This window comes from Plectropomus leopardus, chromosome 24 (genome assembly GCF_026936395.1).
Source record: "Plectropomus leopardus strain MGB_pleo_1.0 chromosome 24, ASM2693639v1, whole genome shotgun sequence".
In the NCBI taxonomy this organism is placed as follows: Eukaryota; Metazoa; Chordata; class Actinopteri; order Perciformes; family Serranidae; genus Plectropomus; species Plectropomus leopardus.
The window spans coordinates 5,059,988-5,077,751 of record NC_142199.1 but is presented as its reverse complement, the minus strand read 5'-3'; the positions used below and the strand labels follow the sequence as shown (position 1 = coordinate 5,077,751).

The 17,764-nt window shown below is 37.6% G+C and overlaps 1 protein-coding gene across 3 annotated transcripts in view; it reads left to right on the top strand.

Moving 5' to 3' along the window:
• LOC121962910 (uncharacterized) overlaps positions 1 to 17,764 on the top strand; it is a 42,598-nt gene that overhangs the window by 8,802 nt on the left and 16,032 nt on the right. For 2 of the 3 annotated variants that reach the window (XM_088074320.1, XM_088074319.1), the window contains 17 exons: positions 9,265 to 9,471; positions 11,390 to 11,608; positions 11,686 to 11,910; positions 13,030 to 13,046; positions 13,147 to 13,179; positions 13,257 to 13,289; positions 14,169 to 14,222; positions 14,629 to 14,721; positions 14,836 to 14,910; positions 15,427 to 15,471; positions 15,603 to 15,656; positions 15,739 to 15,792; positions 15,908 to 15,961; positions 16,344 to 16,397; positions 16,552 to 16,605; positions 17,569 to 17,613; positions 17,699 to 17,752. In XM_088074320.1, the coding sequence (XP_087930446.1) occupies positions 9,265 to 9,471; positions 11,390 to 11,608; positions 11,686 to 11,910; positions 13,030 to 13,046; positions 13,147 to 13,179; positions 13,257 to 13,289; positions 14,169 to 14,222; positions 14,629 to 14,721; positions 14,836 to 14,910; positions 15,427 to 15,471; positions 15,603 to 15,656; positions 15,739 to 15,792; positions 15,908 to 15,961; positions 16,344 to 16,397; positions 16,552 to 16,605; positions 17,569 to 17,613; positions 17,699 to 17,752 (1,370 nt within the window). The remainder of the gene's footprint in view (positions 1 to 9,264; positions 9,472 to 11,389; positions 11,609 to 11,685; positions 11,911 to 13,029; positions 13,047 to 13,146; positions 13,180 to 13,256; positions 13,290 to 14,168; positions 14,223 to 14,628; positions 14,722 to 14,835; positions 14,911 to 15,426; positions 15,472 to 15,602; positions 15,657 to 15,738; positions 15,793 to 15,907; positions 15,962 to 16,343; positions 16,398 to 16,551; positions 16,606 to 17,568; positions 17,614 to 17,698; positions 17,753 to 17,764) is intronic. The other variant, XM_042513233.2, reaches the window with a different exon arrangement.

The window sequence follows — 17,764 nt, the reverse complement described above, 5'->3', positions numbered from 1 at the left end:
ATCAAAAATAAAATGTCCCAGTCGATGTGATCTTGGGTCAAAAATATGCCCCCCCCCCATAGGATGCAGCGCTGGGCTATTTCAGTGCGAGGTCGACGCTGAATGATGGGGTTTCGAGTGCCACGGCTATAATGATGTGGCCTCACAGATGGGACGGACAAAAGCAGGCCACTAATTTTGGTCAGACCTCGGGCCAAAGGCAGACAAGACACACCCAGAGCGAGAGGATGCTGGATGTGAAGTATGCCGCGCTCGCTTCCATCCAAGTTCACCGAAACTGGATAAATAAAGACTTTACTCAGCCTATATATACAGACAGAAATAGATGTCCACCTACAGCTGAGTTTATTCCTAAAGGTCACGCAGAAGCTGTTTCCAGGACTCAGTCTCTGATCCTGTGATCTCCACAGTCGCCATATGGTCTTGGCTAACAGTTTCCCTTTGTTTCCAGTCTTTATGCTAAGCTAAGCTAACTGGTTGCTGGTCTTATACTGTATTTACCATCCAGTGATATCAATCTTCTTTAATTATCAGCTGTGAATAACCAATTTCCCAAAACTACCTTTGATATAAATATAGTCGCTTTATTTTATTGGTTAAAACAAACACACGAACTAATAAATAAAAAATGAAATAATAAACTTTATTTATAAAGCACTTTTCATACAAGATATAGCTGAAAGTGCTTCACAGTTAAAATACAACACATTAAAGCAAAAGCCAAAAGAATAACAAAATTTAACAATAAAAAACAGTCAATGATTAAAAAATAAATAGATAAGTAAAGGTAAATGAAGCAGAGACCAGTCAGAATAATGAAAATGGGAAATTGATAATAATAATAATGATAATAATAATAATAATAATAATAATAATAATAAGAATAATAATAATAGTAACAAATTAAAAGCAAAACTAAAATCTTTACCAGAGTAATGACTTACTTAGAAAAGTTTTTCTCAAAAAATTATGTATGACCAAATATTTTCTTAAAATAATGACGCATTTCAAAATAATTTGAAATAACACCATCATTATTTTCAGATAAGTAAGTTTGGAAAATGACTCATCATTTTAAGACACTTACTTTTTATTTCGAGAAAGTTTCTTGTTACAATGACTTACACGATCTTTTTCCCCTCTTATTGGCATAAATGGGCTTCCATAGATATAACTATTAGTCCCAAATAAAGTAGAATTATCCTAAACCCACAAGAAAATAAAAATAAAATAATAATAATAATAATAATAACAATAATATAATAATAATAATAGTAATAATAATAATATTTAACAATATAATAATAATAATAATAATAATAATAATAATAAAATTGTCCCTAAACCCACAAGAAAATAAAAATAATAATAAAATAATAATAATAAATATTAAATAAAATATTTGGGTAAATTCTGAGAAAATAAGCACTTTTTGCAGCAAAATATCTGTCAGAATCATCTCACAACAATTCGTAGACATCCAAATCCCCAGGTTGGAAACCAAGAAACAATGAGACTGGTGCCAAAGATACATTAATTACAGCTTTAACAGGCTGCTGCACCATAACCCTGATGCTATAAATGGAATTAATAACTCAGAAGTCATATGTAGAAGTAAATGTTGTTTTAACCTGATTTCAGGTGTTTGTTTCGGAGCCAGATATGTCAGCTGGTGTTGTTGTGCAGGAACAGTCGAACAGTCTGAGATTTATGATGCTGGCAGTCAGCTTGTTAAAACGGCGACCGGCCATTTAACATTTTAGTGTGCTGTTGTTGGCTCGGCGGATGTGCATGTGTGTGTTTGCTCGTGTGGGAAAAAAAGCAGAGAGACTCGACTTTGAATGGGAGGAACCAACATAAACAGGATCACATTTATTTGTATCTCACCTCCACACATTATTCTGTTATTTCAGGGCTCAGTGTCGGATTTTGAGGGCTATAAATTAGGAAATTACTGCTGTGTATGCATATAGGCAGTGGTGCTGCCAAGGAGTAGCAAGGGTGGACCCCAACCACGCTGATACTATATTCAAACTCTTTTTTGAAGACAAAAACATGTCTTGTTGTTTTTAAGTGATGTGTGACTGTCTTTGTTACCTAGCTGCAAAACACATCTCCCTGGAGGAGTCCCAACCTTCGCTTTGGGAACCACGAACTTAAGGTGCAGTTTATGTGGCCTGAATGTTGTTTAATAATAAACCTGAGCTGAGGAGGTTTAGGCGTCTGCAAACCACAAGGTCAGAGAGCTGCACGGACAGTTTCCACTTAAATAGAAGCCTCAGTTAGTCACGATGATTGCTCTCATGCTGCATATCCGACTCACAATCACTTTCAAATGGCCAAAAAAGGTCGTTTTTAAACATAGGTGTCTGTAGTTTTCAACTTTTCTGTGCAGCTTTAGCACAAAAAGATCACTTTTTACTGCAGAAGTCAATACAATAAATGCTTTTCCTCCCAATATTTCCAAAACAACCACTGTAAAAGCTCTCTGTGGCTCAGCAACCTGCTGAATAAACCTCCAGCTCACTGATTTTTTTTTATATGCTGCCTCATATGATCTGCTCCTCAGGGTGCAGCAGGTTCTCGTAGCAGAGGGTTCTCCGGGTGTGGCACCTCTCCCAAATAAAGGAAAGCCACAAGTTCTACCCGAGCCCAACGTATAATACAGCCGCTGTGGTTTCCCCTGAAATAACTGCAGCGTTTGAGAGGCAGCGTCTCTCGCGGGGAGAGGCCTCACCACATAATTAGTACCTAGGACGTCACTAAACTGCACAGATTATAATATGCTGCAGAGCTCGTAGCAGGTGGCCATTTTTACTTTTTTCTTCTCTTCTTGTTTAGTTTTGTACTGTTCTTTCTTTTTCTTTTTCTTTTTCTTTTTAGGACAATAGAGGGTTCAGGATTCTTGACCAGCAGAGTGCACAGTGAAAAAAACACCCTCTTACACTGCAAAAAAATCATTTTATTTTGAGTCATTTGGCTTTAAACCTTATTTCTCTTAAAGAATAAAAAACAGAAATGTGCCTTTAAGGAATATGGATTCCCCTTCTTAAATTAAAGTTCTTTATTGTTTTAGTATTTTTTGTGCAAAAGTCTTCAAACATTTTTATATAAGATAAAACTAATGGCATTTTTTGAGTTTTCAAATTTAATTTTTCTTAAAAAAACATTCACAGTTTCCATTTTTCTTGATTGCATGTACAAGCACACCCCAAAAAAACAAATTACAGGCTTCCATAGACACATTTTACCTCCTGATTAAAAAACACTGAGATGGATTTTGTGATGAGTGAACATGAAAACTATAGGTCTTGTCTTGTTTTATGCTCACAGTCGGAGACACTGCTGCTGCAAAGATGATTACATACTTGCATACAGACACATTTATTGGCACATTTACAGCCAGGAGGAGCTGTCAGCTTCAACCACAGTCTAGTCACTGACAGTAAGTGCCTTGCTCAAGTGCAGCTCAGTGCCAGGAAGTGTTGGAGAGGTAAAATTTCCGTCTGTATGGAAACACCTCCATATAAATCAAGAGGCAGGGGACAATATGAAAATTTGATGTCATGATTATCATGAACAAAATAACTGCAATTCACAATATCATCCTAATAATCATCAAAATATAGAAACGCCTAAAGGTCCACTGTGTGAGATTTAGGGGGATTTAGTGGCAGCAGATTGCAACCAGCAGCTGAAACGTCCACCGGCTCTAATTCTCACAGTGTTCACCATTCAGGAGGTTTTTACTGGGAGCCAAATTTTCCACAGAGGCCTCTTCCTCTCCAAAACAAAGGTGGTTAAAACCAGTAAAATTACTGAATGAAGCCGTTTTGTGTTACAAATCAGTGTTTTTCTGCGATGCTCTGTTTACTATGGTGGTCAACACCAAAAAAAAAAACATGGCCTGATATCGATCCAGTCTGTAGAAACATGGCGATGCAACATGGTGATCTATGTGCACGAAGACCTGCTCCCTATGGAGATATAAATGACTTGTTCCAAGGTAACAAAAACAGAGTGATTGTTATTTTCAGTGGATTTTACACAAAATTAAATTCACTTATTAGATTGTGTTCAATTTCTGCCAATATATCCCCCTAAATCATACACACTGAACCTTTAAGATGGCATTAAACATATTAAAATCACCTTAGATTACATTTTGTTATAAGTTATGGTATTACAGAGCGGACACACGTTTTTTTGGCAGATAATCATCACTCAGACTATCTTAAAAAGCTTTTCAGCTTTGGCAGCATATCTTTGATATGAAATATGTTAATGTTGATTAATATCAAGCTTTACTTGGCCTGTTTTTGCAGGGTAAATTAGCACGATAGCATGTCTTCCTCTAATTGAAGACTTGCATCAAACATTGACTTCACAGCTAAACTGTTTCTAATATGCAAAACAAAATTTCTTGTTTTGTTGGCAAACCTATAAATAGATTTAAGACTGTTGCACATGACTGTGACCATGTGCAATTGACCGGTTGCTTGGAAAAAATGAAAGAAATTTGCACTCGTGGAGTTGAGTGACCGCAAGGATGTAAGGTTTTGTTTTAGAGAGGACACTTATCATTTGTGCCTTTTCTGCATCAATTTATGATGAAAATATCTTTAACTATGTCAATTTAAGCTCCTCTGCTACTCAAAGAGAAGTGTTCCCAGTGAACCCCCCTGAAATCTACACATGAAGGACTTACAAGACATAGATTTAAACATTTGTGATTGAAACTGATGCAACAGACGCAGAAATTTAATGACTTTTAGCCCTGAGTCTGGGTGACACTCCAAAAAAGGAATAGATACTGCAGTTCCCATAATGCAACTAGTCCATGCCTGCAGCTCTACATCCCGAGTTTGACACTGTTTTTTTGTTGTCAATCTGTCATGTGACCCTGATGACATCAGTCAGGCTTTTTTCATCCTGCGGAGCCACATTTTAAAACTGCTTAATTCACAGGCTGAGTCCCACTTCTCATGACTGTAACGGGACTCTCCTGGGTCTAATCTGGGGAATTTCCCTTTAAGACAAGTTGGTCATAATTATGAGGCTTTATGTCGTACAGTTTTAGAGTTTATTGGCTTTTTGTGAACTTTTTTTCCTCCCTTCTGTCTGAAACATGAAGAAATCAATTCAAACATGAGTTTTGTTAAATTGCTTAGTAATGACTGCAGCCTGCTGGCCACAGATGGAAAGTGCAGTTACGTTCGATTGTTGCATGTTCCTAAATTATCATAAAATGCATCCAGAGGCGTGTCGAGTTTGTGTGTGTGACAGGGGCGCTGTAGTGTGTGAGGAGCTCAATGACCTCCACACGACTGTGACTCCAGAGGGCGAGTGTTGCCCCGTGTGCTCACATCAACAAGTCTTACAGTAGGAGTTAACACTTTGAAATTCCCTTCTCTGGATATTTAATATTTAGACAAGTAGAGCTATTAATTAATTGTGTAAGATTAAAAGAGTCACAGAGAGATTTAAATTTGTCTGAGACAGGGGACAACCAATCCAAATTAAAATCTCCAGCAAGGAGAATCTCATTAAAGTCTAAAGTTAATAAATGATTACTTTAAGATGACAGGGCCTCACTGCCTGCTGAGGGGGGTCAGAAACACCCTACGACTGTAATAAAATGGCCTTAATGAAGTTCTAGTTTGAGGGTAAGAAGTCTAAATTGCCTGCTGAGAGACACTGATAAAAGAGTGGATGCATGAAAATTATTTTTTATATAAATAGCAACGCCCTCACCTGTTCTGGGACGGTCACAACCAAAGATGTTTTAACCCTGTATGGCTATGTCTTTATCTGTGATGGATTTGTTTAGCCATGATTCAGACAGAAGAAGATCAGCTTCCGAAATATTTTACCCAGATTTTCAGTAAGTCCAATTTGGGAGGCTAAAACTATTGAAATCGGGACAGTTGCACATTCCCTGAGAGAAGAAGCACTGAGACAATCAGACATTTTCCTCTTGCTGAGTTTTGGGTTGATTTACTTGAATTAAACAGGTGGATTGAAGGCAGCCAGTCATAAGGACCTAAAATGTTAACAGGATGGGGAACAGTCATGGGATCCACTAACATTTGTGTGGGCCTGTTTTGGAGACTCCTAAAAAAATATGAAATCCCAGTTTGTGTCCTTCTGGGGAGAGAAAAAAGAGACACATTATGGTGTCCAAACCCTCCATGCACCTCGTGCAAACACAGTTAGCTGTAAACGGAAGTACATGTCGCCCTGAGGTTACACACTCCGGTACAGTAGGTGGCGGTATGCACCTTTTAACGTTAGTAAAGAGAGAGAGAAGAAGAAGAAGAAAAACACGGCATGTCAGGATCATGGATTTTGATGAAGTCCAGTCCACCGCAGAAGGATCCGGTCCGGGTTTTACGTCCCGCTGAGTTGGAATGATGACGTTGCGTGACGACACACGTAAACAGGAAGAGAAGCCCGGAGAAGTAACGTGGTCGAAAACAAGAAAACAACTCCAGGCAACAGTGAAGAGCCAAGAAAGAAGCACTTGCCCCAAAACTACGTCGCGAGTCCACGTCCCAGCTCCGCGAGGTGAGCAGGCTGCATGGTCCGCACAGACCGGGACAGACTGAGTCCGATCCCGATTCAGTACTTCAGACTTTGAAACGTATCAAAACCTGCTCGCTCTGCACCGGCATCTGCTGGCAGAAGCTCGCGTTGCACCCGTTTGTCATTTTTGTTGTAAGCTCCCTGTCCCGGGCCCAAAAGCAGTGTGTGCCATGCAGATCCAACCACACTGCTGCTGATTTAGTTCTTGTAGGATATGTTGAATATTTCATCTCATCATTAGTTATGAGTTGATAAAATGCCACTTTTTAAATAGAAAAGTTAAAGTTCTTTATTGTTTTAGTATTTTTTGTGCAAAAGTCTTTAAATATTTTTTTATATATAAGATAAAACTAATGGCATTTTTTGAGTTTTCAAATTTAATTTTTCTTGAAAAACTGTCACAGTTTCCCTTTTTCCTGATTGCATGTACACATACGCCCCCAAAAAATGAATTATAGGGTTCCATAGACACATTTTACTTTTTTAAATAACACTGAGATGGATTTTGTGATGAGTGAACATAAAAACTATAACTAGAAATAATACTCTTTCCACATTTTTAGGCTTCAATCGGCTTACAAACCAAACCTTAAATTTAAAAGAAAAAAAATCTAAAATTATGAATAAATAAATCTTAAATTCAAGCTCCAAAATGATCTTGTGCAGTGTGCATGTACACTACTACAGAGCTTTAGAAAAACAAAAATAAAATTGCTAATTTTTAGGCGTATATGTCACAGACTGTCAATTTAATTATGAACTCTTTTGTCCCTGTCAGGCTCCTGTAAATGCTCAGTGTTTGCAGTGATCATGGACATTCTCTTCCCCATTTTTTTCTTAATGTAATAATAATTCTCCCTTTTAATTTTTAGGTATTTTTCTTGTCACCTTTTACTATTTATTTTACAAATTTCTCATCAGTTTGGTCATTGCTTTTATCTCCTATGTTTTCGAAAAGAAATCAAACTATTTTGTTCAAGTTTTAAAGGGTGAAAAAAGGTTGTGAAAAGCATCTGAACGCAGCACAAGAAAACTGATGTCCAAAAAAATATATACTTTTGATTATCGTGTGAACTGTCCCTTTAAAATACCTTCAGTATGAAGTGTTTTGTAGGCTTTGTCTGAGGCTACCTGTCCTAGAAAGATCTTTTCCACTCTCACAGATTTCTGCGAGTTTGTAAAACTGAGCGTTAGACAGGAAGCACAGCTGTAAATGGAAACAGTGGCTGTTGAGGTGACGCTGGTTTTCTGTGGTTCAAGTGTTACTTTTGCTGCTCGGCTTCACCGCAGGATCCGCAATTTCAGCTGAGGACACCAGTTTTCCCTGTTTTATGTTTACAGGGTTTTTTGAGCAATTACAGGCCACAAAAATCATGATTGTTTTCACTTGGCTGAAACTTCTGGATGAGCTCTGCTGGTTTAGACCAGACTGAAATAGACCGGCTATTGTTGTGATGAGATTTTTCATATATCGTAGTGAGAGAAGAGGAAAGGAGTCGATCTGTGTGGATTGGCCAAAGCTTTAAAGGGTAACTTTTGTATTTCTCAACCTGGACCCAAAGTTTCACATGTTTTTGTGTCTGAGTGACTAATGGGAACTACATTTCATTTTTGGATGTTTTAAGTCCAGTATTGGGTGAGAGCAATGCTGGCAACTACTGTTTGACTGAGTAAAAATGTGATGCTTAAGTCATTTATATTTAAATCAGAATGGTTTTACATTGTGTTTATTCTTGTTAGTCGCTGGATATTTGCTTCATTTGCATTTTTGGTTGCAGCAGTTTACCGTCTGAAGACATACTATGGTATAAAAACTGATGTTTATCGTACCATGTGCATTGCTTATCTACGGTAAAGGAAAAATCAAACAAACTTGACGGAGAATCTCACCTTTATTTTAGTTATTTTCAAAGACTTTTTTACATACTTAAATTAAATGTAAAGGTCTCAAGTTTCAGTCATAGTCATAAAATGTTTGATCAACCAAATGATAAATCTACGGAAGCCCTGAGGGGCAAGTGAGAATTTTTTTTTTCTGGTGATCCATTTTCTAAGTTCAAAAAAATTGTTATTTCATGTGTGAAATAGAGTGGAAAAAAATTTATTTGCAAGAAAAAAATGTTTTTTTGGCGTGAAAAAAAAATTCTTTTTTGCAAGATTTTTTATTTTTTTTTTACCAGAGCATAGTTTGAGTGTTAGCATTTCAAGAATATGTTGATTTATTCCTTTTGCTTTAGCCAGTACAATGCATCATTAAGGGCTGCACTAGAACTTGTAGGCAGACTATATATTCATTAATCATGCTTAGTTCATAATATTTATTTTTCAGAAAACTGCAGAGAGATTCCTCCAAAATCGCCTCAGTGGTTTAGAGAAACAAAGCTCGGTTAGCAATGAATGTGCGGTTAAAAGGTTTGACCTCTCTCTGTGCCAGTCACTAAAATTTAGTTCAGGGATACTTTATTTATCTTAGCTTTGGGTTTTACCAGGAAAAGAAAAAGTCAACTTTGTACTCATGACATTTTAACAGCATCATACAGTTTAGGAGTGTACATCTTATCTCTGGGAGAAAAACAAGGCTATAAAAGCTAAAAAAAAAAAAAAAAATGATTCGCCAGCTATCAGCTGATAAACTGACCCGGAGGTTCTGATGTCAGTCGCTGTTTTTATTCCCTAAAGATTCCTGCTCAGAAGACGGAAAAGTCTACTCCAACTATGAGATATGGAACCCCGAGCCGTGTCGAGTCTGTATTTGTGATTTGGGGACGGTGGTTTGTGAGGACGTGGTGTGTGAGGATGTAGGTGACTGCGAGACCACAGAGACCCCCGAGGGCGAGTGCTGCCCCGTGTGTTCGGCTGCAGCACTGCGGCCTGATGCAGACGCCGGTAAACTGGAACGTCACCCGCTCATCTGTCTGTTCTGCGGATGCATCCTGGTTTTTATTCTTGCTGTTTGTGTCGATTTTCGATGTCAGCAGTCGGACGGTGTTCCCGTCTGTGTCAGGACTGCTGGTGCTTTTTGTCTCCCGGTCTGAAGCCCTCGTCTTCAGGCTCCATCGTTTGCACACCAAATGTTTTCTTAACTGCTACAGTGTTGTGTTTTCAGAGTTTCCCTTTGACTGCCAGTATGAAAAAGGAATACATCGACTTTTTGCCAAATAAGATCACTTCTCAACCTACATTGTGCAGCAACAAATTGTTAGCAGTTTCATCTGTGACATCAGTATTGATGTCAGTGGAAAATAATGGACAGGTGCAGCTGCTACCAACTTTACTGCTGCACAAAAGGAAGCTGAGCAAGTAACTTATTTACCAAATAAAGTGTATTCCTCTGGGAAATGATCGCTTCAATGCTATGTTGCTCTACGCATTTTTGATTATGGTAATTTCCACAGTTATTGGTCTTTTTTGTCAGTTGTTGACTATTTCAGCACAAATTAAGGTGACAAATATCTAAATGAATTACTTTATGAAAAGCCTCTATGTGTATCATAAGCTTTTTTTACACCACCTGTTTAAGACAGGAACGTCGTGATGTTGTGGTACCTCACTGTTCTGTATAAAAGGGATAATCGCAGAATGGGGGGATAAAGTTTTCTCACATTTAGGGCCCTGAAACGACCTAACTGGATTATGGACATGATGTTTTGACAGCGTGTTATGTGTGCAACCTACTGCAGAAGATTTAAAAAACAGCCAATAGCAGTTAGCAGCTAATTTAAAGAACAGCGGCTGCAGATGTCCACAAACTGGAAAAACTGTGACATTCGGGAGCTCCTAACCCTCCGAGCAGACAACCAGATCAGCTGCAAAATGATTATTATTGCTGCAGATGCTATATTTCAAACTAGATGCTGATGCTGTTGTGTTAAATGTCATGCATCATTTGCTTTGTGATGCTGGCATGCTGTCTAAAATCACACACAGGAGCGGCATTATGTTTTATTATGTGCAAAAATGCAAAGGCGGAGTAAAATAAGAGAGAAGTGGCCCTCTGGTGCACTCACCATGATGTCACCAATTAGTTTGTGGACTCCTGGTTTTAAAACTCAAGTTTGGCATTTACACTGTGACCACTTGTTTTTCTGGAGCCAAAGGTGACTATTAACAAAAACTTCTTAGAGGATCTTTGAGCATGAAACATTAAAAACATTTTTTAGGTGTCCAAAATGGTATAATTAATCTTAATGAACTGAAAAACCACAACACTAAAACAAAAAGTGACGGCTGTGCGTTGGCTCAGTTTTTTCAGCCCTGGATGTTTCAGCTTCAATGTAATTTGTGAATTTGGCAACACACGTGGATCATTTAAACCGTGACAACCTCTTTCACAGTCAGATAAGTTGGCTATGCTAAGATTGTCCATTTTTTTTCCAGTAAAAACTTGCATTCATGTGGAGGATGCCAAAATCACAGCAATTTGACACATAGGGGCTTTAAAAAACAGGACCACTTTTGCTTGTTGAGAAGAATTGCTGGCATGAAAGTTCAGCATGTTAGAGACAAAAATATGTAACTTTGGGAATATTCTTACTTTGCAAAACATTAGATGAGAAAATCAGCCCCATTTTAGCGTCTGTATGCTAAATATGGACTCAGAGTTGCAGCCTGCCTGCAGTTTTCTGGGAGTTTGCTCCTGATATGTCCTGACTCTGGTAACTTCATATCTAGCATACAGGCATGAGCATGGCGTTAATTTTCTCATAACTCTGCAAGGAAGCAAAAAAAGCAAAAAACATTTTAAGGTCAGATTTCAAGTCACATGGTCACTAATTTAATTTTTCTCTGCTTTTCTTCCATGAAGACACCTGCACAGAAAATGGAAAAGTCTACGCTCACAACGACATGTGGAACCCGGAGCCGTGTCGGATCTGTGTGTGCGATACGGGGAATGCTGTGTGTGAAAGTGTGGTTTGTGAGGACCTCGGAGACTGCAAAGACACCGTGACCCCGGAGGGCGAGTGTTGCCCCGTGTGCTTAACTGCAGATGCAGCATCAGCTCCCAGTGCAGACCCCACAGCAGGTGAATATTTTTATAATCCTGTCACATTATGAAGGAATTCATATGTTATTGTTTTAAACATCTGTACTGTTTTGCAGCTGCAGATGAGAAGAAAGGCGACAGCTGCACAGTTGACGACGAGGTCTACAAGCACAACGACATCTGGAAACCAGAGCCGTGTCGCGTGTGTGTTTGTGACAACGGCGTCGCAATCTGCGACGAGGTTCAGTGTGAGCTGGTGCCAAACTGTGAGAAGGTCATAACTCGTGAGGGGGAGTGCTGCCCCGTCTGTGAAACGTTCGCCAGCGCCAGCAGGCAGATAGGTGAGATGAGTCACTCTGTTATCCCACTGATTTACTGTGTACTGCTTTAACCCTTTGAAACCTGGATTGACATAAGTTTTCTTGTGAGCTCAGATGCCTTTCACAAGCATTTAAACATTTAAACTCTGTGAAAATTGATTTGATTTCCTTAAAATAAAGCAACTTGGCATTAAATGTCCTGCAAAAAAAAAGAAAAAGAAAAAAAATCAGTAAAAGCTGAAAAAAACGACCTGAAAATTAGCTTTAAAAAGAGAGACCGTATACCATAGAAAAATATTTATAAGTATTTTTTATAGTTATTTATATATATTTTTTATTTTAGCCCTGTTTGTCTTTTTCCTAATTTCAGTTAATTTTATTGTAACCATTTATGATTTCCTTGCTAATTTTTGTGTCATTTCTTGATAAGTTGCTCATTGCTTCCTTTCCATGTGTTTTTTTATTTTTTATATTTTTATTTTTTCAAGCCGATTTACTCAGGTTAAAGGGACTGAAACGCTGTGATTGTACACTCTGTCACAGTGTGCAGGTTGAAAAAGAGTGGTTATTTGCACATCGCGTAGGTGCAAGGCTTTTGGAAAGAAGGTAACGCCTGCACACTTACTCCACGCCACACAAATTTATTCAAGACAATGTTTCGATCCCACTTCTTCGTCAGGACAAATCAGTCAAACCAAATTTGACCTGACAAAGATCGAAACGTTGTCTTGAATAAATTTATGTGGCGTGGAGTAAGTGTGCAGGTGTTGTTTTGAGGGTGTGCTAAATTACTTTTAAAGACTGACGATTATCAGTTTTATCGTAGAGCGCTTGGGAGATTGGTGAGGAATCATTTTGGAGATATTAAAAATGGAAAAGTTGACTTTCTCTGTGTGGATCCAAAAAGATAAATCCTATCGAGTTTGAAATAAATGGATCCAGTGAGTGTGGGCCTGGCATATATAAAAAAAGCTAAACAGGAACATTTTTGACAGATTGAAGCAGATGTTGTTTACACGGGGGTATGTGGCTGGATATAGATGAATATGTGTTAATTTAAAGGGTTAATAATATATGATGACAGATTAAGTGGAAGTATAAATGTCATTAACTTCATTTTTTGTGTGTGTTTTCCTCCAGAAATTTTGGGCTTCAAAGTAAGTCATGATTAATTCTGACTTGTATTAGTATTTAAAACAAATATAAAAAGGTTTGTTCTTTAAAGTAAAACTCATCGTTAATATGTTTCCCTTACAGGGACAGAAAGGCGAACCAGGAGATATCCCATACGTAAGTGATTCTGTCTACAAACACTTTTAATTATTTATTGATTTGTCCATACATTTAAGTTGTTATTTTTCTCTCAGGTGGTGGGGCTCCCCGGACCTACAGGACCCCAGGTGAGTTTTTTCTGCTTTTTCTCTGTTGTTTTTGAGTTTTTCATACATGCTGTATGTTAAAGTGTCCGTATAGAGAATTTATATAGTATGTAGTTGAAAAAAAAAATTGAAGTGGAACTGAGCAGTAATATACGGGCCGATTCTGGCTCACAGTCGGGAGCCGGATAAACTCACAATGTGAACAAATACATTTACATTTTTACTTTTTTTTTTTTTTACTTTAAATGTAAATAAAATGCCAGAGTGCATTTAAAAAAGCATCAATCGACGGGAGCATTTACTCTGATCCCCTCCTTCAGAAGTATGGGCTTATTATTTATATAAATTATTTATTTATTAACTTGTGTCATGCCCCTAATTTTTCTTACAGTAATTTCTATACTCTAATTTTGACACTAGAGGGCACCAGACTCATATTTATGACTGGAGAACAGCCTGCAGGAAACTGACGGGTGCTGATAAAGTGCAATACTATATATTATTATTATTATTATCATTATTATTATTATTATTATTATTATTATTATTATTATTATTATTGCTGCACTTTTTTTGCTTCATACTGTGAGCTTTTGCACATTTCTCAGGTAATTTTGCCCAAAAAATGCCCAAGGAAAAACTGCAGCCCTTTGATTTTAATCTAGATCTATAGTATATCCTTTTTATACTACTTTTTCATATTTTTAAAACACCTTTATTCAATGCTATATTTGTTTATTGGTTTTTGCATTACTTGTTTTTGTATTTCTTTTGCTCTTACGATGTGAATGCTATTATGATGAATGTCATGCAGCTCACTTCAAACAGAGAAATGTCTTTTATGGTTGTTTACAGCAGATCTCATGAATATAATCTCACACACTCTTTTTCATGTTTCAGGGTCCTCCAGGAGCTCAGGGACACACTGGACCGAGAGGCTTTAAAGGCAGAAAGGTAAATCTGAATGAATACCTTTGAAGATGAACATCTGCAAACTAATCTGTTAAGGAAACAGTATAATAACACAGTTTTGCACAGCTCATTCTGCAGGTTTTCTCTTTGCCATGGTTTGTAAATTTCTGCTTATTGCATGCAAATTAAGATTGCTATCAACACACAGCTCAAAATTTAACATACACACACCACACAATTTTTATTATTTATTTAATTCAAATTAATTTTATTGTAATGTGGTGCAAAGTCTTTAATGTGATCTAATGCGTAAAATTTTTATACATAATGTTTGAGTTGCTGTGGTGAACTCACTATGCAAACACCTGCTGAGCAGCGGCTCATCGCGCTTAACCTCAGTGGATCATCTCTCTCTCTCAGTAATTATTTTTCATAAAACATCATGCAGGGATTCGTGGGGCCTCCAGGATTTGACGGAGAGCCCGGGGTGCCAGGAAATCCAGGACAGGCAGGAGCCCCAGGCCACCCCGCCCACCCTGGGGTCAGTTTTTTGATTAAGAGAGTCGATTGAGAAATCTGGCACGTTTAACACAAAGTGAAGCCACTTCTCTACAGTTGTTTGAACATTTCTTTTTATACATTTTCTCCCCAAAAGGGCAACCTGGTGTCACAGATGGCTGCAGGTTTCGGTGAGAAGTCCAGTATGGCTGGGATGGTGTCAGGATCAAGGGTGGGTGCTGCACAGGAGACGCAAACCCAGCTAACATGTTTTGGCTCTTAAAAACGTGATTCAGTAATGATTTCTTTTAGTTCCCAGAATTTCCTTCTTTTTTCAGGTAACATTCTCCATTGACATAATCAAAATATATGTATTTTCTTTCTTCAATTTACAGAAATGTTTCATACATTTTTTGTAATCTCAGGTCTCAATAACATCCCATAAACATTTTCTGAATGTTGCTTTAAAAATGTTCTCCCTTTGTTCTCATGTAACATTGTGGGAACGTTTTATTAAAGAATCTTCTAAGATATGCTACCTCTAAACATCACAAAAACATCCTCATATTGTTGTAGTTAAAAGCATTTAACCTCACAGGAACATTATGTGAAATGATAAACATCTTAATTTTTTTAGCATCAGATAAAAATGTTTTCTTTAAAATATTATTACAGCTTGCAGGTGACGTTAGCGAATGTTGTGGGAAGTTTGGCATCATGTTCAGTGTTCAAAATCTCACAATTTCAGGGTGAAGCAGGACCACGAGGACCTCCAGGGACACCTGGACCACAGGTAAGTTTTGTCTTCCAAAGATTTAAAGGCTTAATTTTGGTTATTTTTGCTTGTTTTTATAAGACTTCATGTAGGAACACGGCTCTTGTGTCCTTTCGTCTTAAGTCACCATCATTATCTCCTCTGTTCAGGGCCCACCTGGCGGTCAGGGAATCCCAGGAGAGGGTGGAGAACCAGGACAGATGGTGGGAACATTTCTGCTTCTCGATTTCACAATTTTGTGAAATGTGCATCAGTGGTGACGTTTTTTCTCGTGTTTGTTTTCAGGGTGAGCCGGGTCATCGAGGACCAGAGGGGCCTCCAGGAAAAGCAGGACCTGATGTGAGTGCATGCCTCCTCTTAACAATGCAGAATATACTGATAATGACCTATTATCAGTAATCATTTACCAGAAATGATCTTTCTTAAAAACTGTTATTTCACTTTTCTTGCACAGGGAGAACCTGGACCTGCAGGTGCTGCAGGAGAACCAGGATTTCCAGGATCTGTGGTAATTATAATATCATTAATCGAAACCAAGTAGCTCGGTCAAGCCCTGAAACAAAGAGGTGATGCACTTGATTCAGCACACACTGTCATATATTCTAAAATATTCACTTATTTATTTCAAAAATAAGGAAAAAACTAATAAAAAGAGTAAAAGAGAGAAGTTAACTCTCACTATACAAAATTTCACAAACAACATAAATAAAAATTGAATATTTAAATGTCCAAAACATTTATTTTGTCCAACACCTTCCCCATAACTTAATTAATTAGCTCAAACTTTAACATACAAACAAGTCCCAATTTTTATTACTTATTTTAATTTTTTTTTTAATGTTTAATGTTTTTTAATTATTTTTTTGGGGCGCCTGCTTTCTTAAACGCAGGGTGCGAGAGGATTCCCAGGACTTCCAGGTCATCCAGGACTGAAAGGTCACAAGGTCAGTCAGACAAACTGTTTTACTGATGCTTTGCAGAAAGGATGCACGATTCGATGCTGCAGATATCTGGGCCGTACTGAACCAAATAGTGACGTGTATTTTTTTGTGAAAAACATGAAGAACGTCTGATCTGTTTGTTAAATCTCTCCAACAGGGGATGGCCGGTCTTGTTGGGTCAAGAGGCGAGCCCGGAGCGGCTGGAAACAAGGTGAGAATTTGTCACGTCTCTTCTCGTGGTTCTCAAAGTGAACGTTTTTTATCATATTATTAGTGTGATGCTGCCTTCACGTGCTCCTCAGAAATATTGTATTTCCTGTATTGACTTACTTACGTTCAGAGCGCATCAACGGCCCTCCAAAGTTGTAATTACGAGCGAGAAATGGGGAAAATTTGATAATAACTGAGTTGGAGACTTTTGACGCTTGTGTCAATGCAACAGAAATATCAGAAAGTTTGGAAACAGTATCAATGGTTGATGGGAAAAAAATACATATCTAATTGTCTGAACTGCAAAGAATCCTTTTAAGATGTTTTTTAAAACCTTTTCCTGCAAGGTTTCATTAAATGTTTTAGCCCTTTAAAAACCTGGACTGACATCAGTTTTCCTGCATTGTGTTCAGACGCCTTTTACAAGCATTTAAAACCACTGAAACCTGGAAAAGGTCATTTCTTTAAAAACATGGAAAAAACATAATGAGCAACAAAGTTAAGAGATGGAAAACTAACCTGAAAATTAGCTGGAGGGAGTCATAAAATATTATTCAAAAACTAGGGAAAATATCTAGAAAACTATATTTAGGGACGTTATAATTGTGTATTTAAAATAATTTTAGAGAAAAATTATATGTGTATTTTTTTTTTACCTTTCAGAGGGCTCTTTTCTTGTTTCTTTTTTTTCACTTTATTTATGCATGTATGTATTTATTTATTTACCTTTGCTTATTTTCAGGGGTTTTTTTTGTAACTTTTTAAATATTATTATCTTTATTTATTTATTTTCTTGCTAATTTTGGGGCCATTTCTTGTTAAATTACCTGTTGCCTTCTTCCCATATTTTTTAAAAGAAATCACCAAGCTTTTGAGTTATATAATGAATAATATAAAGCACAAGAAAACCTAATCCATATAGGCAAAATACACACAACATGTTTTATCTCGTTGCGTTTTTCAGGGTAAATCTGGTACTCCGGGTGCAATGGGAGCTCCAGGCCCACTGGTAGGAAACACACTCATGAGCGGAGCATTTCATACAGTCAGTTCAGTGTTGTTCATGCAGATGCTGAGCCAGTGTTTTGTTTCAGGGGCCTGTGGGCATGCAGGGAGAGAGAGGCAGAGCCGGACCATCTGGTCCCGTGGTAAGAAAAGCA